Source organism: Leptosomus discolor, chromosome 5, assembly GCF_034619465.1.
Source record: "Leptosomus discolor isolate bLepDis1 chromosome 5, bLepDis1.hap2, whole genome shotgun sequence".
Taxonomy (NCBI): domain Eukaryota; kingdom Metazoa; phylum Chordata; class Aves; order Leptosomiformes; family Leptosomidae; genus Leptosomus; species Leptosomus discolor.
In genome coordinates this window covers 58,528,250-58,555,047 of record NC_141395.1, presented here as the reverse complement: position 1 = coordinate 58,555,047, position 26,798 = coordinate 58,528,250, and the positions used below count along the sequence as shown (strand labels likewise).

Below are 26,798 nucleotides of genomic sequence, written 5' to 3'. Positions count from 1 at the left end.
GATGGACACCTTAAAGATAATCTGTCCAAAATAATTTTCAGTTTAGTCAGCTATAGGAATATGTCTTAGCTTGAGGCTCATCACTGGTGCTATCTAGCTGAATTAAAAAAACCAATGTTCAGCTAAGTTTCTAACCTGCTTTGCCTAATCCTTGCTGTGAACAGTTGTTTTTACATAAAACTAACTACTCAGTCCCTTGGTAATGGCACAACTTTACTTTCTGACCACAAATGATTCTTTATAACATCATGGAAAGGAACTTCTGTGGAAACTCCAGGACAGTAATCTTTGGGTGGAAGGGGACAATGTGGTTGAATATTCACGCTGTGTATTTAAGACTGCATCCTAAACCACACAAATGAGACTGTTAGTACATTTGTGTGTATTGCAATCAGAACATTGAAATCTTGGGAGTGACCTTTACCTGCTTTTTAACGTACTGCAAAGTTGAAGCATGAAAATTACTGAGGAAAAAAAAATAATTTAGAAACAAATATATATTTAGATCATAATTTCTGCATTAAAAATAATGGAGATACTTAATTTAATGCTGGTTTTCATCAATGTGCTATATTTCTGTTCAGTAAGATATTATTTAATCACTTCTTACTAGAATTTGAAAGACAAAAATTGACCTGGTCAAAATGCATTTATATTTTACCAGCAGAAGTCTACTGGTTTTCACTGATATTTATTTAGCATTTCATTACAAAAAATAGCCATGTTACATGAATCACATCACCAAAGTGGTAGTGAGAGCAATATAATTCAATTATAAAACGTGGAAATAGTTTAAACACTGAAAATAAACAGTTACAGTCCCTTATGCCCATGTCTGGGAAGCATCCAAATGGAAGTTAAAGATTTTTTCCAAAATGAGCAGGAGCTATCCCAATATGTTGGCCAACATATATATCCTCAATTAAAAACAGACTTCAATGTCCAAAGCTATGTGTCAGCAACTGCTGAGAGCCTATGCCTGTCACATTTCCAAAGCTCTCTCCACCATCAGCAAGTATCTAGTCACCTTGCTGAATAATGCCTTTCCAGATGCCACAAGTGGAAAAGGTGAATGCATTTTCATAAACATATGAAGCACAGATACTTTATGCCATACCGTTATGGACATAGAAGTTATCATTTGAACCCACACTTAGATTTATTTTTTTTCACACCATACCGTGGTGGCCATATGAAACCCTTTGATATTGCCAGGTTGTAAAGTGAACAGAAATCCTATGAACACACATGCATACACACAAAATAAAGGTAGCAGAAATAATCTCACATCTGCTATTCCCTAACTTTTACACATTTAATGAGTTAAAAGATTAAAAAAAAAAAAAAGTTTTTTTTAACAATCTTTTTTTTTCATTACTTTTACAGAACTTTCCAGGTTATGCACTTTAAAGACAGGGTGAGGAGATTTCCTTTATGCACTTTAAAGGCTGCATACCCCATATTACCCACCACTCAAGAGCTCAAATCTTCAGTTGCTAATACTGAAGTATAAACTCCTATCCCAAGATGTACAAGATTGATTACATTATCTATAGGCAGAACACTGCTACCCTGAGTTAAAAGAAAAGAGAAAGGCGATGAGTTTCTAAAGAAGAAGGTATAAACCCAGAAGAGAAACAGGCTTTCCAACTGCAGTGTCTCAGGCTCCTGCTATTTAGAGTCGTCCCCATCTTCATTGTCCAAGTTTTGTTCTTATTTTGCCATATTACCAAGCTCTTAAGCAATACTATTAAGAAAAGGAAATTGGAAAAAGGCAAAAGCACATCTTTGGCTATAAAGATATTACTCTGTTGATTTGCATAGTGCAGCTTCCATAGTACATCTGAAAGCCAGTCAGGCTTGAAAGAAAAAGAGAAACATTTTCAGCAAACTTAACTACACAGGCTGACATGCTAACAACCAATAGGACAAAGCATAGCTTTTTTCCTTTTTTTTTTTTTTTTAAAGTATCAATTTTTCAAGTACCATTTTGCAAAACGCAGAATCCTATTTAGTCACAATTTCAGACTTCTAGGGTACATGTATTGCTGAAGAATTTATGGCATATTGAGAGAAACTGAATGCAACATAAGCAGAGAGATGAAAACACCTCTTCCCCCAAGAAGACTGGCAGAATTACTTGATGGGAAGTTGAACAAGCTACCTTATCCCTGCATTGTGGAATTACCTTTTTATAACCAGAACTTACTGCCAGTTGTCAGAGTTATGCAAGCCACTGGAAATAATGTTAATCTAGTTAGTGTAGTATTGTATGCTCCTCCCTGATGTTACTGCCATGGACATGAAATTTATAATTGGTGCCAGTAGAGTAAGAGACTGAACTTGAGGACAAGTTTACTTCCCTCTTAGAAAAAGTAGTAAGTGCTGGATCTTTGCAAGACAGTAGATACGGAGGTGATTCGGGCCTGGAAAATTATTTGATACTTAACCTGGCTGTAGTGCACAACATACTGAGCTTTGAGGGTAATGGGGGAGGATGGAGTACACACAAGCTGGTAAATGTACAAAATTAAATGCATTTAAAAATAAGCTTTTAGTTTCTCAGACAGGTATTTAATGAACTTGCATTTACCACTGTTACCAACTTGCTCCTCCGCACACCATCCTCCCATCCTGAATTGCTCAGTTCATCACCATCTGCTGCTCCCACTTGAACTTCTGATAAAATTAAAAGATGTCAAACATCTTGTTTTCTACAATCAACTAATTTGAAAATGATAAGAGAGAAAGAAAAGGAGGAAGAAATTGCATTACCACAAAATACTTCTGCCCAAGGTTCAATAACTTGTAAAACTTCTAAATTAGGCTTGCAGTTCAGGCAGTTGAACTGCTATTTTTAATCTAATTTTGAAAACTACAGGATATTACTAGAAAAATTAATCTAAAAATGTATACTTATCTGAATTTAAATACATCCTACTCCACGAATACTGTGTTTTCAGTAACCTATACTGTTAGCATTCATATTTTTCCAAGGCAAAATATGAGAATAAGCCAGATTTTAAAAGCAATTAAGAGGATATAAATGTTGTGCGCTGCAACAGCACAGTTCTCAAAAGACTAGAGTCCTGGCAACTATCATAATCCTTTTGAAATTGTTCATATTAAGATTAAAGATCACTTTGTTCCTCTATTCCCACAACTAGCTGGTATGGTAAAAAGATCAGTCCCTTAGTTTTATATGTAACATCTTTAACATTTGCTCTCCTTTCTGTGCATGTGATTAAATGTAACATTTTGAAATCCCAAAGTTCTGAGAATAACATAAATCCTTGTCCACAGCTGCTGTTTGACTCTGGAAACACATGCATTTTCTTTTCAAGCATCTACCATCAAAAAATCTCCAAGGACTTGAACTGGAGAACACCTGCATCTCTTCATTTAGTTCCAATAACAGAGTCTAAACTTCAAAATTACAAAAATAGATGCTATGTTCAGCTGCAGTTACATTCTGCCCCTAATTCCCGTGAACAAAAATGCTAAGAGCATGAAATCACTCAGGCAAGCTCTGTCATCGAGAGGATAAGATTTTTTTGCACCAGAAGCCCAGTGGGAACTTGATAGAAAACTGGCAACAATTACAGATATAGTACATAGTGAAATCCTCTGGGAGAGAAAAGGAAATGTAATAAGATAGATGGGTATAATTTTTACACATTTATGCCCAAACCACAAATATGAATTGTCTCTAATTACTCCAATATATTAAATGGTTTTACTCATTGATTGTGTCAAATCTTTCCAAAATACTTCAAATTAGTTTATGAATTCTCTTTTACAAGTTCTTTCTTTTATTTACTAGCACAAGCACTCACTTAAATTAGAACTGAGAACTCAAAAAATATCATTGTTCCACCTTCACAATGCAGACTTTGCAGTATCCCCAGTCTAAGTTGTTAAAATTAAATTAAAAAAAAAAGTCATTGACAGGCTTTTTTAACTGCAAGAAAGGGGGAGTTGTATATAGGTGTGTATGCATAAAACCAAACATATGTAAAATCTCTCACCTCCTTTCAAATAAGTTCTAAACAGATAAAAATCAGCTGTTTTATGACAGGAAAAAAAAAAATAATTTTCCTGCTGGTACAACACTTACGGCACGTTTTTCATGTTTGAAGACATGATTTCTTCAGCTTTAAAAATATTTTCACTTCACAAATTGTTTTTTCCCTTTGGGTGGGAGAGAGAATAGAGGGACCTTACCTAAACTTACAAAATCTTTACAGTGGAGGAAAAAATCCAAAAATCTTTGGAAGTTTAAGAAAAATATCACTTAAACAAAAAAATACCAACGTTTACAAGGTTGAATATTTGCTCTTCAGCCTTCATGCAGTTTTCACAAACGAGAAGCCCTCTCACTCTTACTTTGCTCCACTGGGTGTATCAATTTACTAATACAGGTACTTTTGTTTACTCCCTTTTTTCACTGCTGCATTCTGAATATTTAAGCTGATCTCAAAGAAAACTACTAATTTTATTTTTTATATTAGTTCCTCTTGATCTATATGTAATAAAGCTCTCCATACACCGGCTGTGCATGCATTCCCAATTATTCAATATGGCAAACCAAACAGAGCTTAATCAGCTCACCTCATCTATTCAACAGCTGCTCATAATTAAATACTAACACCAGCATTCATTTTGAAATCTCCCTATTTCTCTCAAAGGCCAGGTGAAACAAACAAGGTCTGCAGCTTGCTCCGAGGGTTAATAAAGCCAGGGTTATTTCAGAGAAGCAGTAAGAAGACCTTCCCAAGCCCTGGGGTAATGGAATAATCTCCTCTCTTGTATTTATTTTATATGCTGCAGTTTAGATAAAGACTAGGGAGCATATCCACCGAGCTTTATAACTATGCAGAGAGATACCTGGGGCAGTTTTTCATACAATAAAAGTATCCAAAATTAAAAGCACCAGCATGCAACCTTGTAATTAAGGGCTAAACAAGAACATATTTATATTCTTTGTCCCTAAATACTTCCTCTCCAATAGGTGAGGATCAGTCTTCCACTGTGCTAGTGACACACTGTGCACCAAACAGTAAAACACTCTTGCTAAGTAATCATCAGTATATGCGCTTTTTATAGATAATACTTACTTTGCCTGTGTATGCTATACATCACACACTTGAATACTGCCCTTCTTGGAATTACATTTTATAGAGTTTTCTTCTTTGTTGGCTATATTCAATGCAGTATGGTACTACTAGAACCGTATTTTTTTTTCCTCTTCCTCTCAGTAGAAACAAGTGAAATAGCAAGAAATAAAGTACTAGTGTAAAATGCTTTATCACTCAAATTGTAAATACACCCTCAGTCTCTGCAGGGCCACCTACAGACAAGCAGTAAAAGGAAGCAAAAAAGTCCTGCTCACCCTGGATCATATGATTCAAGTGGTACAAGACAATAGACAGCTGCTGACTCAACAGGGAGAGGAGGAGGAAATGTACCCTACCTGTTCCCCAGGAAATATGCCCTGATTTATTCAAGAGCCTCATGTCACTTGCACAACCTCCTCCTTGGGATTTTATAGCCAAACAACTGCTTTGATTTTTACACCAAGTTGTTTTCCATTCAGCTTCACATATGCATAATAAATTAACTAGTTGCTCTTCCTTCAATAATTTTTATATAAGCAAAAAATTTTTTAAAATTCACTTGCATTAGCATCATATTGTATTCCAAGATTCTTCCAGAGTATCCAGAAATTCCCCTGCAATTGCTTCTCTTGGTTTTACACATAAATAGATATTATATCATTCTGTTCTTAATGGAGGTAGCTAACCTGCAGCTCTTTAGCTTTGTACAGCTCCAATGCAGCCCCCTGCTCCTCTGCCCGGTATGACCAGCAGCTCCACTGCCACTGAGTTTGCAAAGTTTTCTGCTTCCTTGTATATGGGCAGAAGTAAACTGAGTTTATCTGAGTGCTGGGTGACAATTTACCCAATCCCACCGAGCTGGAACTGCTGTCCTCAGCCCTTTTGAGAAATCATGGGTGTATTTTGAAGGTATCATTTACACAACTTTTTCTATATGTACTGTAGAGTTAGCAGACTTGGCCGACCCTGGCCTTATCTCCAGCAATCTCATAACATGGAACAATTCCAGATGCCTCTTCTCATCTCTCCTGGATAGCTTTTTCCATTCTTTCTACAAGCAGGTTGCACTACTCTCCTCGCTCCTCTGTAGTCCAAGTTTCCGTTCCAGAACAACATATCTAACATTATTAGGATAAATTGCTCAAACAGCACAACTTCAGTACTGCACAATCATCTCCAGTAATACAGCTTTAAATAACCTTTTCATTTGCCTGAGGCATAAGTTGAATTTGCTGTCAAGTTATCCAGTATAGCTTTCTTAATTCCCAGAAGTGACTGCAACTGACAGCAAAAGCATTTTTATGCTCTCAAATCACTTCATGTTTTCCTCCATGTATTTTTCACAGTCGTAATGAAAAGGATAGCCCTATCTCCTGTATTACATTGCCTCAATTCCTTCAGCAAATATTTGAAAGCGAAGGCTTCAATTAACTCCCTCATCCTTTGCAGAATCCTGAGATAATTTAAACATCAACGTTTCCTAGTTTAATTTATATTTAAAAAAAAAAAAAAAGTCATTTGCAGTACACTACTCTTTGTGTTTACTGAGACCAAAGCTTTAACACATCAGTCAGTCAGCTTTTCCCTCTCATTGGTCATCAGTCACAGGTTCCACCTTAAACATTTAGAAAAGCAGAGCTAGAGTCTGAGCATGCAGGTTAGCAATTACCCCTGAGTACATGGAATCAATACAACATTCCTGAGGCACTGGGGCTGGGTGAAGTGTCCGATAAATTCTCAGTTCCAAAATCTTAGCATTTTAAATGTATCTCCATTCACCCACAATACAGGTACCACAGACACCTGTCTATTACAAACCAATTTTCTGCCTTTTAAAGTCCCTGCATATGAGCCTGGCCAGCACTTCACTTGTCAGTGCCTTAATTCTCATAGGCATCTCCTGTCACAACCTATCAAGTACTCTCTACTATCTAATTGGACTATCCATAATACTGATGAGCTAAAATGTATGTGATCACTGTGACCTGTAACAAAAGCAATACTATATAGTACAGGTTAAGTATGCACACCTCCTTTAAAATGTAATTAATACTCTTAAGACAAAAATCAGAAAACTAAACTGCAAATATCCTCAAAAAAGGCAGTAAATGCAATCATCAATAATAGTAATAAACAGTATTAAGAACATTTAAAAAATTCTTGAAAGTGAGACAACAAGTGCAACAGATTTTCTGTTTTGGTTTTTTTTTTAGAAAAAAGATCTGAATAATTCACAGACTGTTGAAACATGAATTGCTTTTCACCAATGTTTTAGGAGCAAGAACTTGAGATAATTGTTATAAAAACACTGCAGTAAACATTTCCAACGTGATGCTCTCCAAGAAACATATAAGTTCAGTTACTGAACAAATAACCTAACAACTGGAGTGCACAGTGCTTACAAATATTTACTTTGCCGAAGAATCAAATGTTGCTTACATACGCATGTAAAAAATTACAAAGATGGTTATAAATTTACTGTTACTTTTCAGATTAATGACATTCAACTATTACACATAAACAAATTAGAGGAAAAAAAGCACACTCTTCAGTTTACTTTTGTGTTTTGTAATACTAGGGCCAGCTAATTCTTTTGCTTTCCTTAAACTCAATGGTTTTTGGGCTCGAGTATTTTTTTCCCCTATTTGATTCCACTCTTATCATGGTAACAGCATAAACTTTTTAAACCACAAAGGCATACTTTTTAAAATGCACCATACTGACAGCAAAACCTAGTGTATTTCACAAACTATAGAGTTATTTTAAACTAGATACATTTCCAAATTGTCAGTGCTTCTTAAAACAGACTAACGTTTTGTGTAAAGCCCACAGAAAACATAAGAATATCAGGTAAAAGTATTTATGCCCACAAAGTCAGCAACACCCTTGAATTTATCCAAGCAAGCCTCTGAAAATATTAATTTGTTTCTCATTTAAATCCACCACAACACCAAGTCGGATGATGTCAAATGTGTGCTCTGCAGCGTTTTAAAAATCACCTTTTTATTATTAACCAATTTTATGATAAACAAATTCTTAATTTAATTATAAATTATGCTACAAGTTTATATGAACGATTTCGAATTCAGTATGTCAACTTCTATGAGAGGCTCAACCCAATAAAGGGAAGAAAGAATAAAACTAATGTATTCAAGATGGATCCTGCCCCCCCAAAACATTTACAAAAGGTTCTGTATAAATAATTTAAAAGGCAATCAAAGTCAATGAAGCATTCCTTATTGAAGAAGACATACATCAGAATGCTGCTTTTAGTTTTTGTGTCTCTCAGTGAGCTAAAGTAAAGTTATAATGTGTGCAGTATGTGAAAAAGATACTTTGGCATTGGCATATTTTATATAAAGTCCCTCTTTTGAAAATTACATTGGATAGGAAAAACGTAATGCGATACCAGCTTAACAAGAGTTTTGCACTTACCAGAATTATGGCAGTAGTCCATATACTGTGGAATTTGGATTGTAAAGGCTACCAAATCTGGAGCTAAGAGAGATTCTGGCTTTCTACTCTCATTGAGCCATTTACTGCTGTGTAAGTCTCTGGTGTCAGAAGGGCCTTGAATTAAAGGAATCAGCTTCTCTTTTCCACCATCACCTAAGACAAAGATTAGACTCTTACAGCTTTTACTGTTAACAAGATAAATTTTCAACACATAAACATTCATTAGTCCAAAGAGAACAGCTATTAACATTGTAAGTACAGAATTAAAAGAGGAAATAGAAAGAGCAATCTCATAGAAACTATTAAACAACTTCCTTAATGATATCTTGTAAGTGTCTTTACATCCAAAGGATTTCAAATAAAGTAATCAATTCTCTTTAAAATACTAATTTCCATCCCAACTTTATAAAACAGTATCTTTTAAAATCACCATGAACTCAATTTAGAGTTAAATACACTACATTTTTAATGTTCTTGACATTAGCTGTCTTCATATATGAAGAGATCATAGATGTTGATTGGAAAAATTCATGCAAGCTCTTTAAGAACAATTCTACTACAGAAATTTAAAACTATTTATCACAGAGCCCTCAAAAACTTCATAAGCAAAATACATACTTGTAGCATTAATGGAAAAGGAGACATTAAACAATAAACAGAATACATGAAAATTATGCCATCAATAAAGCAAAATGCAAACATTCTGTGTAATATGAAAATGCAGAGTTATTCCAGTTTCTTCAGTGCCTTTAGATTAATATTTCTCTCAGCAGAAAAAAAAAATATATTTTTTTTTTTTATTCAGTGTTAAAATTGACTATACTGGGGCCAGACTGGATCATCCTGGCACACTTAACAATAATAAAAACCCCCAAAACAGAATACAAAAAAACCTCTCTGATTCATAGGAACAATGAGTAAATTCTTGTTTCAGTGACTCTCCTTGTAAAAAGCAAGGCCAATTCTCCTATACAGGCAATAAAGTTTTACATGGTCCAGCTGCACATACCTGGGGCTTTGGCACAAATTTTTATTGATCCCACGGTCCCAGAGGCACATTTGACCAATGATGTGCCGCAGTACTTCAATTCAACGTTCTGGATTGAACCCTCAAGAGTTGGCAGGGGATTCTTAGATTTCACACCTAATAAAAGAAAACTGCAAATGTACTAGCCTGTTGAATTTAAATATTTTTATATTCCTTCACCAAGGCATTTAAACTTAATTATATTTTAATTATCGACTTTAGATGTTCTTAAAGCATTTTTGTTGTGATTCACAGCTTTAAATGTAAGTGAGAGAACACTATATATGGGCATTTTAACACAAACAGTTACACATAAAATACATACAGATCCTGTGAGGAAAACACACAAGACCACTTAGAAATTGGTATAATAAATATGTATATACACACACATACACACACTTTTGTTTTCACTTTATCAGTGCCACCTCAACTATTCTCTTTCATGTTTTTATTATGACCCTTTCATTTCAGGATCTTAAAATGGCTAAGTGTTTTCAGTTTACATTTAGACAACAACTTTTACTTGGTAGCAATGTAAAGCATTAAATCCATGCAGCTGAACAGCACAGAAGGCCAACGGCACACTTGCCATTTTTCAGCGGAAACTGGAGTTCAAACCTTGCCTTAGGTCACAAGCGGAAATAAGTTTTGGTGGTCTTTCTTCAGCCCCCATTTGCACACACCAAAAAACTACCGCACCGGTTGGAAGAAATCGGTGCTATTGGCAGTCACTCCTGACGAGGTGCCTAGAACCACGGCAGCAGCAGCAGGGGATCTTACAAGTCAGGGCTGAGATATGTTGGCAGAGCTCGAGGGCAGCCCTAAACAGCCCCAGAGCATGAGTGGAGGAAGCCAGCCCTCCTATTCTGTACAGTGCTGCCTATCAGAAAAAAAATACATAAATTTACTTCCAAATCAGAAACAAACAGTTTCAACACCTGTAAGAAGTACGAGAGGAAAAACTAACAGAAGTTCCCATTTTTTATACGGTTTTCTTTCCCCTCATGCAAAAATAACTTGGAATTTGTCAGTAAAAATTGGCAAGCAGTTTGTCAATTATGCAAACATTAGTATAACTGTGGAACTGTTTCCTCACATATGTAACATGGACTTTGTTCCAACTTCCGTAATTACGCAAGGAAAGCATTATGGAATATCAGGTAAAAAAAAAAAAAAAAAAAAGGCATTTTGATATGCATTTCAAGAGTGACACAAATTAAGAAATTTAATATATTCTCTAGAGAACAAACTAATTTTTTGCACAATCTCTCAAAGATTTAACCCAAAAAACAAGCTTTAATGTATATTAACTAGGAAGGAAAAATTCCTTTAAAATGATAGGAAACAGGAGATTTAGGATTAAACCCAGTAATTGTGCTTAGTTCACTGTGCCTATTCCAGTTCCTAAATGCTGAAGCTTATTTGGTAGTGCTTGTAAAATCATTTGGTAAGCAGAATTCTTGACATTATTTATTTAATTTTTGTTCTGGTAAAACATTAAAATAAGTTTTCAATCAAAAGTACTTTCCAAGGTAGGAATACAGAAGCAGCACACAAAGGGACACACAGCATTTAGTAAACCAGACTGCCACATGAAAGTAGATTCTACATTCTAGGCATACTTTTTTATCAAAATTTAACCTGTCTTCTGTGTTTGAGGTATGCCCAGCATTTTCCTAATTTGGAATTCAGGAAGGCTTCAGGCTCAAAGAATGCTCACTGCAACCCATATGTCTGCCACTACAATACCCCCTTGGTTCTCAGTCTGAAAGATCAGCTACCAGTTGAATACATCCTCATTCCCACTCTTCCCCAGAGTAAGCCTCTTTTAAAGCTGAAAATCCCCTTTGATCTAACGTGTGGTATCAGACACAACGCATGAATTTGTCAAAAGCAGACAGGGTATCTGTAGGCATTTCCTAGTCTAAGCTCTGCCTCCTCATACATCCTATAAACTTCAGCAAATAGAGGCCATTGTGTTTGGGAAAAAAAAGAAAAATAAAAAATTTAAAAAAAAAGGATGTTTTCCAAATCAAAGATTATAAAAGATGCTTAGGAGCAGCACGGATTACAGTCAAAGCAAAACAAACTTGAGATCGCAATTTGACACTCATCTTTCAAATGTTCTCAAAACTGGTAGCTTCTTGCTGTTTCCATCTTTCAGCAACAATTTTATGCCTCAAAATACTAGGTGTGATGTCCAATATATTTCTCTCACTTTACTATGGAAGATTAAGCACTTTTAAAAATAAATATTTTCCATCATGGAGTTCACTTTTAGACACATTACCCTGGACAACCTCTCTGCATTAACACTAAAACTTTCCATATTAGTTACATATGCAACTTGAATTTTGTTTCAGTATCATATTTGAAAACAAGAAACTAAGTTTCATGTGATTGTGCTCCCTTTTTGTTCATTCCTATTCCTATATATTATATATATTCTCAATCCTATAGCTGTACGGTGTGGTTGACACACTGGAGGGAAGGGATACCATCGAGAGAGATCTTGACAGGCTTGAGAGGTGGGCCTGTGCAAGTATCATGAAGTTCAATAAGGCTAAGGGCAAGCTCCTGGGTTGGGGCAATCCCAAGCACAGACACAGGCTAGGCAATGAGTGGATCGAGAGCAGCCCTGGGGAGAAGGACTTGGGGGTGCTGGTGGGTGAAAGACGGAAGATGAGCCAGCAAGGTGCACTCACAGCCCAATCGCATCCTGGGCTGCATCAAGAGAAGCGTGGCCAGCAGGTCAAGGGAGGGGATTCTCCCCCTCTACTCTGCTCTGGTGAGATCCCCCCTGCAGCGCTGCATCCAGCTCTGCGGCCCCCAGCACAAAACAGACCATGGGCCTGCTTGAGTGGGTCCAGAGGATGATCACTAAGATGATTGGGGGATGAAGCACCTCCCCTATGAAGACAGGCTGAGAGAGTTGGGGTTGTTCAGCCTGGAGAAGAGAAGGCTCCAGGGAGATGCTATAGCAGCATTCCAGTGCTTAAAGGGGGCCTACAGGAAAGGTTGGGAGGGACTCTTGATCAGGGAGGGTAGGGATAGGATCAGGGGTAATGGTTTCAAACTGAAAGAGGGGAGATTTAGATTAGATATTAGGAAGAAATTCTTCACTATGAGGGTCGTGGGACACTGGAACAGGTTGCCCAGAGAAGCTGTGGCTGCCCCCTCCCTGGCAGTGTTCAAGGCCAAGTTGGATGGGGCTTTGAGCAACCTGGTCTAGAGAAAGGTGTCCCTGTCCATGGCAGGGGGGGTTGGAACTAGATGGTCTTTAAGATCCCTTCCAACCCAAACCATTCTATGACTCTATTCCCTCACAAAATAACTTCTGAACTCATTGAATTTCGGCATGATACGGCAGTGTTACCAAAGACGTTTATTTCTTACAATCTTCATGAAAATGTGGGTATATTTGTCCCGTTACCTGACCAGTCAGCATATGCATGACAGTCAGCAAAGCATAACTCAAACCAGCCAGTGCACTGTTTTTTGCCCAGCCAGCAGTTAGGGATCATGATGGAGAGGTAGGAAAGCGGAACGGCTTAGCGTTGAAGAAACCCACAAACCCTCAATACATGATCTTATAATTAACAATTACATTTTAATGCATACAAAGAAGTAACTGATAGCAGTAATAAGCTATTTCTTTCTGGAACACCTGTTAGACGGACAGGATGAACAATTTCTCAGTTGTTTTCAACTATTTGAAAAGACATTAGAAAAGTATTAGGAAAACATAGCATAATCATGCCCCTCCTTTTCTATGTTGCTTTGACATCAAATGGCAACATCAACCTGCTCTCAGTTTTAACATCTGATAACCTCAGCACACCACAGCAATCAAGGAGAAGTTGCAAGAAAAATTAGTTCTGCTCAGGTTTCACAGCTCTGGACTTAGGAATACTCAGAAAACCCATTCCTTAAATATTAAATTCCTTTACAGAGCCTACAATAAGGAATAAGGAACTTAGGATGTTTAACTAGATTTTCATCACAAAGACAAAAATCACCTGAACCTAAGGCAACTTCCCCTTGCCCAGTTACAAATCTCTTTTTCAAAGCAGAGAAAGTTTAGAGACTTTTGGTGAACTATTTATAATGAATAGGTTTAATATATGGAAACAGCACGTTTTCTTCAGCCTCTGAAATTTTTTGGAAATGATGAACCATCTCTCATAAATTTGTCAAATTGGCAAGCTGCTCTATAGAGAAGAAAGAAGCCTTGTTTCCTACATATGCCTCTGACTATCTCTAGTTTCCATCCCTGTAACTAGTTCTTCCCAAATGTTCTCCCTTATTGTCTCTTTCATCATGATAATATCATTATAAAATCAAAATCTGAACAGTTGTAGACATAGCTAAAATGTTCCTTAAATATCTATTTCAGCAAACAAATGTTTAAATGAGCAAAGACTGGGGCTTCCTTCCCTCTCCTCAATGTTTATAAACATTTTAGATGTAGTGTCTTCTCAAGGGATTGATTGAGCAGGAAGATGCTAAAACTCTTAGATAAGAAACGCTTCATGCCTCCAAATACTAACTCAAGTTTCGTACAGAGACAAATGGTCCAGAACCAGGGAAACCAAATCTATCACTGCCAGCTATAATGTTATCCAAAAATTCAAGATCCTGCAAATGAAGCATGAGAAAGCTTATTTCCAAGGTGCAAGACAAAAAAGTAGAATTTGTGCTGTAGCTGTTCTGGAATCATGCTTTCAAAAGCAGACTGTGATTTACTTGACTTTGTTGCTCAATGTAGTCAGAATGGGAGAACAGAGCAACCATGTTTGTTTTTCAGGACACCTCACATTTTCTTTAGTTAATTTATTATTTTCATGAGGAACATGGTAATCAAAGACTTTGCGGAGATACATGTCTCCACCAAATATAACCTACAGCTGCTTCCAGATAAACATCTTGCCCATTGTAGAACTATTTGCAGTAAAAATCAAGTGTTTCCTTCCCAATATGTAACCGTGTTTTAGTTGAATCAGACTATCACACATAGAATACAGGACATCAACAAAGACATAAAAAGCTGTTCCTGCCATACTGCAGAACCCAAAAACAGGCAGAAAGGTTTTCTAACTTAAAATCTACCACACCTTGACAATTTACACCCTGTGCACACTAACGCACTCTGATTTTAACTCCAAGCCTAAAGAGCCATTCTGTTCCAGAAACACACACAGAAGTATCACCCTGTCGAGGAAGGTTCTCCCACACTTTGAAGCAGGCACTCACATCCTCCCCCAGCTTTTCTGGTTATAGCTCTGGTCCTCTCCATGTACACAACCCAACTACACAGCTCACCCAAGTCCCTGCATTCAGTGACATTCTATGTGCAAGCAGGAGACAATCAAATACCTAAAGGCAGGTCACAATTGTGTCTTTACAGATCAGCCCAGGATTTCTGCTAACAACACTATTAATGCTGAGCAATCATTCAACTTAAGACCTGTTAAAAAAAGGTACCTAATCGGTGATTTTACCAATGGCTTATACATGTTTTACCAATCCATTCTTAATAAGGTGAATTTGCAATTACTAATGAAAAAACAAGAGACAAAACCTAAACTGATCAATAGAAAAGACAGGAAACCAGCAAAAGAGGTATGTTACTGATTCTGAGGACAAGAGTCAGGTCTGCGTTCCACCAAATCCCTGAAATACTATAAATAATTCTCTAGAAAGACCATAAAAGAGGGAACTGCAAAATATGAAATAGGAAATGAATAAGGCATGACTAAAACTTCTAGAAGCAGCTCCAAATGAATTCTCCCCATATTTAGGTTATGGCCTCAGAAGGAAAAATTTCAATATTTAAAGCATTAAGTACCAATAAACTATGGTTTGGCAACATGATACAGTTACAGACTGTCACATACATGTTAAAATTATTTCAAACTCCGTAAAAAGATCAATCCACGAATAAAAGCAAGGAGCTATTAACCAAATGAAGTAACATTTAGGCCTAAGTCTTACTGGAATCAAGAAAAACTGTCCAATTATTTTCACAGAAACATATATGTAAGTTTTACATGATTAACACAGAAAAGCTAGTAAACAAATAGAAGCATAAGAGAAACCCCATCTCTTTCACGAGATACTCACTTGTGTTCAGCCCCTGCTTAAGCAGTGCCCTCACTGAGAGCTTCTGAAAGTCTGTACTGAACTTGGTTAGATGGCACTTCTGAGGAACTTTAAGCTAAACCCAAACTTAATTCCTTCCTCCTTGCTGTACGAACATAATGGAAGTGACAAAGACCAGCTCTAGCTGGCCTCAGTTCTACTTCTCATGTTCAAAGCACTGGGGGAGCACAAGCTTTCATGTTCTTTGTCGCAGTAAAACAGCAGCAGCATAGGAACTTCAACATCTCATTCGATCACTATTTCCATGCACACACCTGAAGAGAAAATACTGCGGGTTTGTGTTTGGGCTTCCACCATACAATTTTTTTAAAATTTTTTTTTTAATCAGAAAAACAGACAAAAAGGGTGAGATTTTCTAAAAAGTAGAAGCCAGGTTATAAATTCTTTCTCAGTTTTTTTCTGTAGTAAAACTAAATATTCATGATTAAGTTCCCCAAACGTCTTTACTGTGTTCATAATTCCACATTTTTAATCTGTCACCATAGTCTGCAGACAACATTTTGCAGCCCTAACACAGGCACTCATAGGCTACTATTTTCTTTCTTCTTCAAAACAGTAATTCAAGCAGCTTATTTTAAGGAGGTGTCAAGGGACAGGTCTATTTTTTTCTAACTCAACTTTATTTAGCATTACTATTGCTATTCTGACTTTTTTTATTTTCTTGTAACTGTCAACCAGTTTTCAGTCTACACACCACTATTCTAAGAAATTATTGTTTCATCCCCACCCACTCCCAAGACTTAACACAGCAGTAACAACAGGATTATGGTAGATTTGTCTTGCCGCTAATGTATGGTGAGCTCGACAGATTTTCTACTGTCTTGAGCTTCTTGTGCCACAGTTCCACACCTACAAGAAACCTGTTCTAAAAAATAGCTCTGCTTTCATTTTCTCTTCAACCATGGTACTCAAAGGAAAAGTAAATGCATGGAAGGGTGAAAGCAGTTATTGACAGACTGAAATACTTTCTAAAGATGGTCAAGCTGCTTTCTTCTTGAGCAACAACGACAAAATAGTTATCAATGTAAGAATCTACCACTGTCTTCATCAGAACATAACCTGCAAAAACCACATGGATGCACACACATAACAAAAATTAATCTCCTCACACACTTTCAGTATTTTCTCAGACAGATTTCAGGGCCAAGCATACAGCCAGTCATACACTGTTCTTCACCTTGGAGATCACTATTAAAATCCCTGTAACTAGCCACTTTAATCGTTAAACTGCTTGTTAACTAATTAAGGCTTCTCCCTTTCCTAAACACTAAAACAGACACAGGACTGTCATTTAATAACAGAGATTTACATATTGCAAAAGACTTCCCAGCTTGCTAAAGAACAACAGCATTTCACCTACAGGGAGAGTCACTTAGATATGGCAAATCCCTGTTGCTACATTCCTGTTTCAAGACTCCACACAACAGCTTTCAGACAGGTCCCCATTTGCCTTAATCCATAAACTTCTTAATTTTTCTCAAATCCTGCTTCAAATGGAGAGTTAAATAAGAAACCTGTGATTCAAAGCCTGAAAACCAATACTGAAGAAATCACAGAACATTCAGAATAGTATGTTTATGGCATTCTAGGTCAGAAGCACCTTTGAATAATTCTTTATTGATAATCTGTTTTAAGTGATTATCCAGTCAGGTAAAATAATGATTTAATTTTGAATGCTCATAGAAGAACTACACAGCTACCACTGAAAAAAAACTTTCCTGAAAATACAACAGAGCTGGGTAATGTTTCATAACTCCCTTTACCCACTGTACTAAAGCCAGCCAGCATACATTCTCAGGCTTACTACCACAACTTATCAAAAGGATCAGGACCATCCTGAAACACTCTCAAGTGTAAGGTACAGAAACACAATCCATGCTTAGTCTCACTGCTGCTCCTTTCGATCTAAATAGCCAACATTTAGAGAAGGAATACCACGTTCCATCTTTACACACATCTAGTACTGCAAATAGCTCTAAAACATGGCTGTGAAAAGTGTAGTTTTGGGCAACTTATTAAATGTATTATTATTCAGGCTACTTAGGCATTGCCAGTCACAAGCATACCTAACTGAAGCTATTACTTTAGGTTTGGCAACATGACACTGGTCACGACACAGGATAAAGTGGCTTTAGCAGCACTGTTCCTGCTGTGGTAAACAGAGGTTCAAAAAGAAGTAAAGGATTGATTTTCCTTTCTGCACAATTCAACAGCTGCATTTCAGATATCGCTGTATCATTTAAGACAAATGACAGAAGCCCAAGTGAATGCATTAAAATAACTTCTGTCTTCCAAGAAAACACAGAAAAGCTATCAGAATCTGAATTTATAACTCTCAAAAAGCATGTCCTATCAATCCTCATATCTATACATTGTCAGTAGACAAACGCTAAAAATTACATGGACGCAAATGCTTCCAGGATACAGATAAATAAGAACTTGAGAAACTTTCACCATAAAGTATTTGAAGCAAGATCCTGAAAGAGACAGATAGACGGACAGAGGATAAAAGCTTACAGTTTCCACCCCTAGTAACACACTGCTTGGCTGGAAGCATGCACTCGCAATTGGTTGCTTCCATCTTAGTCCTATAAGCCTTCTACCCCTTTCAAATACAGTAGTTTTGCTGTATCTGAGGATAAGTTCAATAGCTCATGCAAAATATCAACACGTAAAGTACATTAAAACACGCTTTCTCATTAATATATGCTAATATGATCAAGAAAAACCTCCTGAACTGCATTTTCTATCCTGAGTTTCTATTAAGTCTAGTTCAAATTCAACCCAGTACCAGTTCAAATGCCTTATTACCAAATACGCTAAGCACAAGTTGCAATATATTTTAGGCTCTGGACTAAAGCCTGCATTCTACAACTCTTCTTTTAATAAAAAGGTGCGTAGCAACTAGAGAAAAAGGACACCTACAGCTTTCTAGGACAGCCAAATGTAGGATGAAAGAACAAAGTCTCAGAGGAACCAGAGTTCATCTCAGATCTCATCACCTTCTGTTTCAACTGTGGAGCTCATTTCTCTAAGACACATCTACTTAAATAACCTATTTGACAAATTATGAAACTAATAAAGCATGGTTTCAAATAAGAGTGTGTATTCCTTAAAAAGTATTCACCAGAGCAGATGCAAACCTTCAAGTGCTATTTAACATACCTACTATGCAAGGGACAAGAAATGCCTGGACCTACACATGGTTGTGAGCTTCCTTGTAATACACATGACACCTGGTCACCTGTGTGCTGTTAAACAGAATATCTAACGACTGAAGTCTCTCACAAGCTCAATTTGAGATAATTGCATGTAGCACAGAACAGTTATGGACCAGTAAAATGGTCAACAAATTGAGGATTCTAGAGGATGGACACGGTAATTCTTTAAGAAGTAAAGAAACTGCAAAGGATTTTAAAAATTGAAAAGAAGAAGGGCAGATGTGTTCAGTAACAGTATTATCAAAAAATAATAAAGAATTAACATCTAAGGTGTAATCATTAACAGTTTGATTTCCTGAGTTGCTGGGGATGGTGGGGGAAGGGAAAAAGAACATTAACATCTTTCAGTTGGGAGGTGAAGAAAGCCAGCAGTCACAAGGATAAAAGATGGACAAGAAAGGTTGCTGCTGGGGACACTGACTGTAAAGGAGTAGGAAATAGCAGGAAGACAGTAATTCAGACAGGGCGGGTAAGTAAAACATGACAGAGGTTATATGGAAAAAGATTAAAATACAGTATATCAGGATTATCTTGAACAGTCTCCCCATGACTTTCCTTCTCAGACAGTGTATACTGCTTTAGGGAACAGAAAGATCGGAGGTTACCCCTTCACATGTAGTTTTCCACACGCTTGGATTATAAGGTTTCACTTCCATTAAAGATGAGTTTTGTTTCTAACCGGAGTATCATTCTCGCGCAATCACAGTTTTCTATATCACAGCGCATTTCTTTATGACACCACTGTGCTCCTCCCAGCAATTCAAACATACATTGATTAGGATATAAGTTTAAAAACACAATGCTCTAAGTTTAGCAAAAATATTAATATTTTCTTTAAAATATTCAATGAAACTACTGAGAACTTAAAGAGAAACAGTACATTTAGTGTCCAGAGTGGCAGTTTCTTACACCAGGAGGATATTAACCTTTAATCCTTGAAATCGTTAAAGAAATGTTTGTAGAAATATTTTTAGCCTCTTTATCTGGTCAAAGTACTGGAAGTTAAGTCGTGTCTGTACAAACCAATCATTTCACCAGCAGTTTTATATTTCTTTAAAGCCTCATATAAAAAGCACCTGCTTAAAGTGAGTAATGGAGTTTTATATTCATTGCACTTAGGAACAGCGTATGTAACCTATTCCGTTTTCCTCCCTTGTGGAATATATTTCAGCTTATATTGCACAGCACATTACCGATGTGTATAAAGACTCTCTGATCAGCAATTTGGACTGCAGACAGCAACCTGCATGGGTACACTTTTTTCCCTTCCTTAAATACAGTATCCACTTGATTCATCAACATAAATTAAAACCATCCTTTAAAGATGATGATCTCACTTTCACAGTGAATACATGGAGCCCTAACATGCTAACGCTGTAACAATGTCAGGCTACAATCTACAGCATATACTCTGAACAACCAACAAGCAATACACATGCTGTCAGCATCATAAAAGAAGGAGCTTATATATAATCTTCCACTATCCAAAGGATAGAAAATCTCCATTAGCATGATTAATTTCTGAGAGGTTAAAAATCTTACTGTCTATTAAGATATAAAAAAGAAGAAAATCCAAATGCAAGGAAATCTCCGTCACATAGCATATATTTAGGATACAAATTAATCTTGGAATTAGTGTTTTGTCAAAAAAAAAGCAGGGAAAAGGATACTTCCACATTATAGCTCATTAAAGCACATGCTTGTGACATACCTCTTTATAGTTGAGAAATTTAAGGAATTCTTCAACTCAACCTCAACTCAGTAATTCCCCGCAGAATTATTTATTACTGTATTTTGATAAAGGCATAAACTTGCAATTGCCTAACAATAGTGTCCTTCAATTACGACAGCATCCATATTGGACATGAGTTTGTAATACAGCCATGACCAACAAAAAGACCATACTATTTTTAAGTAAGCTCCTGTTTTTAATTTAAAAAACAACAGTGAATTTTGACAGGACAATTTAAATAATTTTTGTAAACACTGTTGCATGACTAACCAGAACCATACAATTGTATTAATGAATTCATTGTAATATGTATTACCATATTACACACAGAAAGGGGATTGATTTCAATGCATTTCAAACAGCGTCCTTAGCAGGCTGATTTATCCTCTACGCACAGAATCGCATCTTCACCAAACCAGATGCTACCTTAAAGTAGACAGTTACTTTTTGCATCTTCTTGCATCCACATATCTCTATGTTATAAGACAGAAAATAAATTTGCCAGAACAACTTAAACTAAGCATAGAATTACCCGTCAATATTATTGCACGTAAGTACTTACTCACTGAACTAAACAGGAAGAAGGGCTATATTACATTAGCTTGATTAGTACCTCATGGAACACTGCAGAAGAGATTTCGAGGTCAAGGCAAGTTTACAGAGCCCATGAGAAGTGGAATGAATAGATATTCTATAGTCACACATTTGAAGAAGTAATATCTCTGACTGGGGAAGTACATGTTTTATAACTTACTATAATTAGGTTAGCACTACAGTAAGCTTGTTTGTTACAAATTTTAACTCTGATATACTTAGTACAGTAAATCTTGATAAGTCTATTCAATATTAAAATATCTGAGGAAGTAGAGAACTTCAAAGTTAAAATAAAATCCTGATAAATCTTCACAGAATCTCAGATCGATATCCAAAAGAGAACTTGAAAGAAAAGAAAAAGTCAACTTTTCAATACAGTGAACATTACTATGAACTTACTCTGTTTACAGTGTTGTTTCTTTTGCCAATTAGATGCCCTTACCATAATTTCAAACAGGTACTGAATGTCCTTACAGGTATTACAGCTCGGCTTAGTTTATAAAAAGACAGCCTATATGAATGCCAGTTGTACACTTTTCAACAGAAGGATGTAAACTTATTTAGCGATCTGTTTTTCTCTTTCATCTTATCTCTAGTTTCTGTGTAGATTTATAATGCTCATTGTTTCCAATTTTAACAAATCACCTAATGGCAGAAAGGAAAATATGTTAACCCTGGAATTATTTGCAGTTGTAGAAATCCCTTTTGTCTGGCTCATGCAAGGCCTGCAATCTGTTTTAAACACAGATTGTCTGTCTTTTGTCTGACAGCCACCAAGCTGCACAAATTACTTTCTGCCTGTTCACCTGTTTGCAGCTGTGTCTGTAAGCTAAGGATTCTGTAGTTTGACTTGAGCAACCACTCCAGGATTGATGACATGTGCTGCTGATAAACCGAGCAATTTGAAGAAATTACTGGCTAAACTTATTGAAAGACATCTGTGCCTGAGCTGAGAACTAGAAGCCTTCAATTGTGTGTTTGCAACCTGCAGTGGCGGCAATCTGTTTGAAGTGATATCCTTCTATAAGAGAGCTGGCCCTGACACAAAATAACTAAACCATCTTTGCAACATATTTCCTCACACACCAACAGAATTCTGCTCTTTTGGTCTTAGATATAGTTCCTCAATAGAGGATATAACAACAATTAAGACTTCCTATACTCATCTAGCAGAAGTAACTTGTTTTGAAGTGTTTCCATTTTTCACTCACATTTGGCATTCCGTATTGTTTCCCAGCCTTCTCTGCCATATAGACTAGTTCTCAGCAGTTAACGAGCATCTCACAGGCACACTTACTCAAGTGCTAGCCAAGAAGACATGCCTTTCCAGTATTATGGGGGTACAGTTCAACTCTTGCTTCCACTTGCAGTATGTCATTACCTCTTCAGCTAACTAATATTAATGCCTAAAATTCCTGCTCTAAAATTAATAATGAAGAAATTTTATTGCCGAACCTTGTGAATCCTGGATAATGTTTGAGCTTCTGGGGGATGCTTGGAGATGTTCATTTTAAGCTCAGGAAGGCCAAGACTGCTATCTCAGGGTGAGCATTTGCACGCACGTATGAGTATGTATTAAATTCTTTTGGTTTAAAAAAGCTCCACCAGACTGGTGAGCTGCATGTGACAGCTAGTCATTTCTAAGCTGTACATTAACAAAATAAATTCCTAAGTCCTTTGGGACACATTCTACAGTGATCTATTTCAATGTTGCTCCCATTTGCTTTGTTCTTACATATTCAGTATAAATGTGTTCCAAGTAGACATTGTGACGGAGCAAGCCAAAGCGCAATTCTACATATCTTCAAATGTTTTAGTAGCCCAGAATAAACAACAAATTAAAATTAAACAACAAATTAAAAACAGCACTAAAATTGCTTGATACAGTAATGAGGAGAAAAAAAAAAAAAAAAAGTAATTGAAGGGAAAATGTCTTAAGCCTAAAAATGTAACTAAGTGCTTAAGGAAATTCCAAAGCCTGTAGACAGAAGCACAGAAACTGTCCACTTTCACATTTGCATGTTAAACCCCTTCCCCCCAAGCCCTCTTTTTATCCATTTAAAAAGGATTAAGTATGCACTAAAGTATATGCAGTGAACCATCAAACCAGAAACCATTCATTTCACCTTGTTGCCTTTGCAACTAGTTCATACTAAAAGTCAAGGTACTGAAAAAGATGATCAAACAATCAAGACATATCAATGCTATTTGTTAGTTTTAGCAATGAAATCAGTGCTTCCATTTTAATCTCTTAAGTACTTGAAGGCAAATATTACCTTTAAAAGCATCTTCACAAACAAGGTCCACTAACAATTATGATTCTCAAAATATTTATTATATTTGATGAAAAATTATCACTGTGCTTAAACATTTGAAAATAGGAAAACAAAGCTTTCAAGTTAAGTAGCTATCTAAACTGGGCTTTCACAATTCAGAACCCATAAACTGGATTCAAGACAGAGTCAAAGTGACCTCCTGGAAAAAAGGATATATAGTACAGTATGTATGCATACAATAAATCAAGTCCTGCTTATGTGCAGCTAATAACTACATATCACTAATAATAAAACGCTTAAGATACTGTGCTATAGCAGATATCTAAGTAAATACAGTACGTTTTTATCTTTACTCTCTATGCATGTTGCGAGTCCGAGCATTTTTAAATGACAGCTTTTATTTTAAAAGAGCTAAGTCGTGAGAACATTCTTATGTACCACTTCATAACTCTGACACCAAGTATGTATAAAAAGATTAGCCTTTATTTGGTATAAAATCAGTTGGCAGTTTTACATCTGTGCAATGCAACATAAATACACCAGCTGGCATCTCAAGCTCACACACATATGGACTTCAAAACAGAAACTTCCTTATTTGCAGCACTGCCAGGGTAATTTTGTATACTCTGCATACTACAGCTATTTGTCAGGCCTCTGCAGGTGTGCACTGCACATAAACACACAGCTGTAGTCTAGCAAGCCAAGTGTTCCATCAAACACATAAAGGGAGACCTCAGCAGCTGGATTAGTCATCCCTGCAACAGGTCCAGAGAGAACAATATGGGTTAGTATTTTTGGAAAAGCATGGATGGTAAATTTATGATTATGCTGGCCTTACCAAATAACTGCTGGATTGTGTCATTTTTATGCAATGTCTACTTATTAAAGTTTTTGTTAGAATGGCTGGAACAGACAGAATATTTTTTAGTTTTTAATATAAACAATAAGGTAGTTTATGTATAAAATAGTTTATTAAGTGCAAAATGTTAAAAGGTTTTCATGCTAGTGGTTGGTTTTTGACAGATGTTACAATTATTTGCATTGGCTTTAACAGACAAATCACTGGAATCAATTATAGTTAGCATATCATAAAGCGTCTTACTAGTTATATATTATACTCTGTCACATTTACTATAACTACATAGCATTTTTCTATATCTATGTTTTTTGCTCTAACTTCTTAGATCACAGGTGAATTCCTAAAAACACTTGATAAAAAGAAGTGCAGAATAAACACTTTAGCATAACTTGCTTGCTTGTTTAAAGTATGGTTTTACTGTTTTTAAAAACAGCAACAAAAATTACTCTCTCTCAGAACTGTTTGGAAGACACCAGCATCCACAGAATTTCATGGTGGTCATACAGATGTTAAAAATATTTTAATCAACCAGAAAAAGCAGTAAGCCTAATTTTATGCAAGTTTCCTTTAAGAAACTTCATATGTCAAAAGGAAGAATAAAATGAATCAATTAGAAAATGAGTAAAACTTTCAAAACAATTTGCCACCTATTTATCCAGAATGTTCAGTGTACGGTGTGTATTTTAGCATTTAAAAACTGCCTCAGAAAAGAAGAGAAACTATGAACGCTATCAGGACAAATCCTAGATGCATTGCACCCATTAAAATTTTGAGTTCAAATAATATGCAGGTACATGTGCTTGCTCCTCTTTGCTGTTTGCTTAGAATCACAAAGATTTACCAGATCTTACCCATAGCTCTCTTTTCTGAAGATGACATATTTACACATTCATAGCAGCTCTTTCAGAGTTCATGTGCTGGGAGCAAGATGTAAATTCAACACATCAGTAGGGTGGATGTTGACCAGCACTGAGAACGTTGCCACATTTTTCCTCACGTACAGCAGTACTTGGCAGCACCTGGGAACACTGAGCAGGAATCCATTCCCAACTGCCCCTTCTTCATTAAGTTAATTGCATGATTTCAAGAAAGAAGAGAAGGGGCTTCCTAAAGGTCACTTTCTTAAACATGACCTAATGACATTTCAAGACCATGTATCTGTCATCTACCAGGAATATCACTATTGGTGGCTCAGTAACATACATAAAGGTTACATTGACATTACGGTAACATAAGACCTAACCATTAGAATTATTGACAGATAACTAACAATCACACAGTGATTTCCTCACATGGTATATATAGATGTTCTTTTAAGCCTAACAGGTTTCAGTAAATGCTGAAAAGGCACCCATGGCACCAGAGAGAGAGATAAACAATGCTCAGCCACACTCAGTATGAAAGCCACTAAAACATGTCATAACAAAAGCATAACAGAACACTTCAAAACAAAAAATAGATATTTAGATTATAGGGAAAATTGAAATGGCAAAGTTAATTATTCCTTTTACACAAACAACTCTATCTTTCTGAATCAAAACAGAAAATCTGTAATTTCAGGGATACATATTTTGCATCCACCTTGGATCTACAGCTTAGAAAAGAAAACATGTATAAAGCTTTAACCACGGAATTACTCTTTTGTGGTAAACTGAAGTGTCACAGGTTAAGGCTGGGCTGACCCTAAACAAATGACAGTTGCTCTCTATTAACACCTTTCTCTTCCCAGAAGGGGAAGAAAAGGAGAATAAGGGAGAGGCACATATCGGTTGAAAAATAAAGTAGCTTTAATGAAACAATAACAATAAAAATATAATAATATTAATGAGAAAATAGTGAAATATATACAAAACCAATATCGAACACCCTGATGACGATCACATCACCATTGACACTGCAGGGCTGGCACTGAGGAAGTCCCAGGCTGGACTCAGCAGCAGAGAGGAACTGGGCTTGGAAACACAGGCAGAAAAATGGATGCCATCCACAGAAGAAGAGAGTTTGACCCTTGTGATGCCTTAGCTTTATACCAAGTATGACATGTATGGAATGGAATACTTTGTTGGTCAGGTTTGGGTCACCTGTCCTGTCCACTCCTCCCCACAGGTATGGCCTTTTTACTTACTTAACCCTTTCACTTATGGCACTTCAATGTAGGGCACAAGATTTAGCAGTGACCTTAGTTCCTCTAGGAGCAAGTGTAAGCAAGAGCCCTTCTGCATACCATTCCTTGGTAGTAATTATAAATACCAAGCACTGTCACAACTAGAAGCAGACACTATCCGAACAAAATAAGCCATTAACTTCAGAAAGTGCAGCCACCTAGAAGAGACTTAGCTGAAAAGTAGTAT

At 36.5% G+C, this 26,798-nt stretch overlaps 1 protein-coding gene across 3 annotated transcripts in view; it reads right to left on the bottom strand.

Moving 5' to 3' along the window:
* The window catches only part of VPS13B (vacuolar protein sorting 13 homolog B), a 480,656-nt gene that overhangs the window by 315,949 nt on the left and 137,909 nt on the right, over positions 1-26,798 (bottom strand). For all 3 annotated transcript variants that reach the window (XM_086465731.1, XM_086465733.1, XM_086465732.1), the window contains exons 17-18: positions 9,583-9,717; positions 8,553-8,726 (exon numbers count right to left, since the gene is read on the bottom strand). In XM_086465731.1, coding sequence (XP_086321857.1) covers positions 8,553-8,726; positions 9,583-9,717 — 309 coding nt within the window. The remainder of the gene's footprint in view (positions 1-8,552; positions 8,727-9,582; positions 9,718-26,798) is intronic.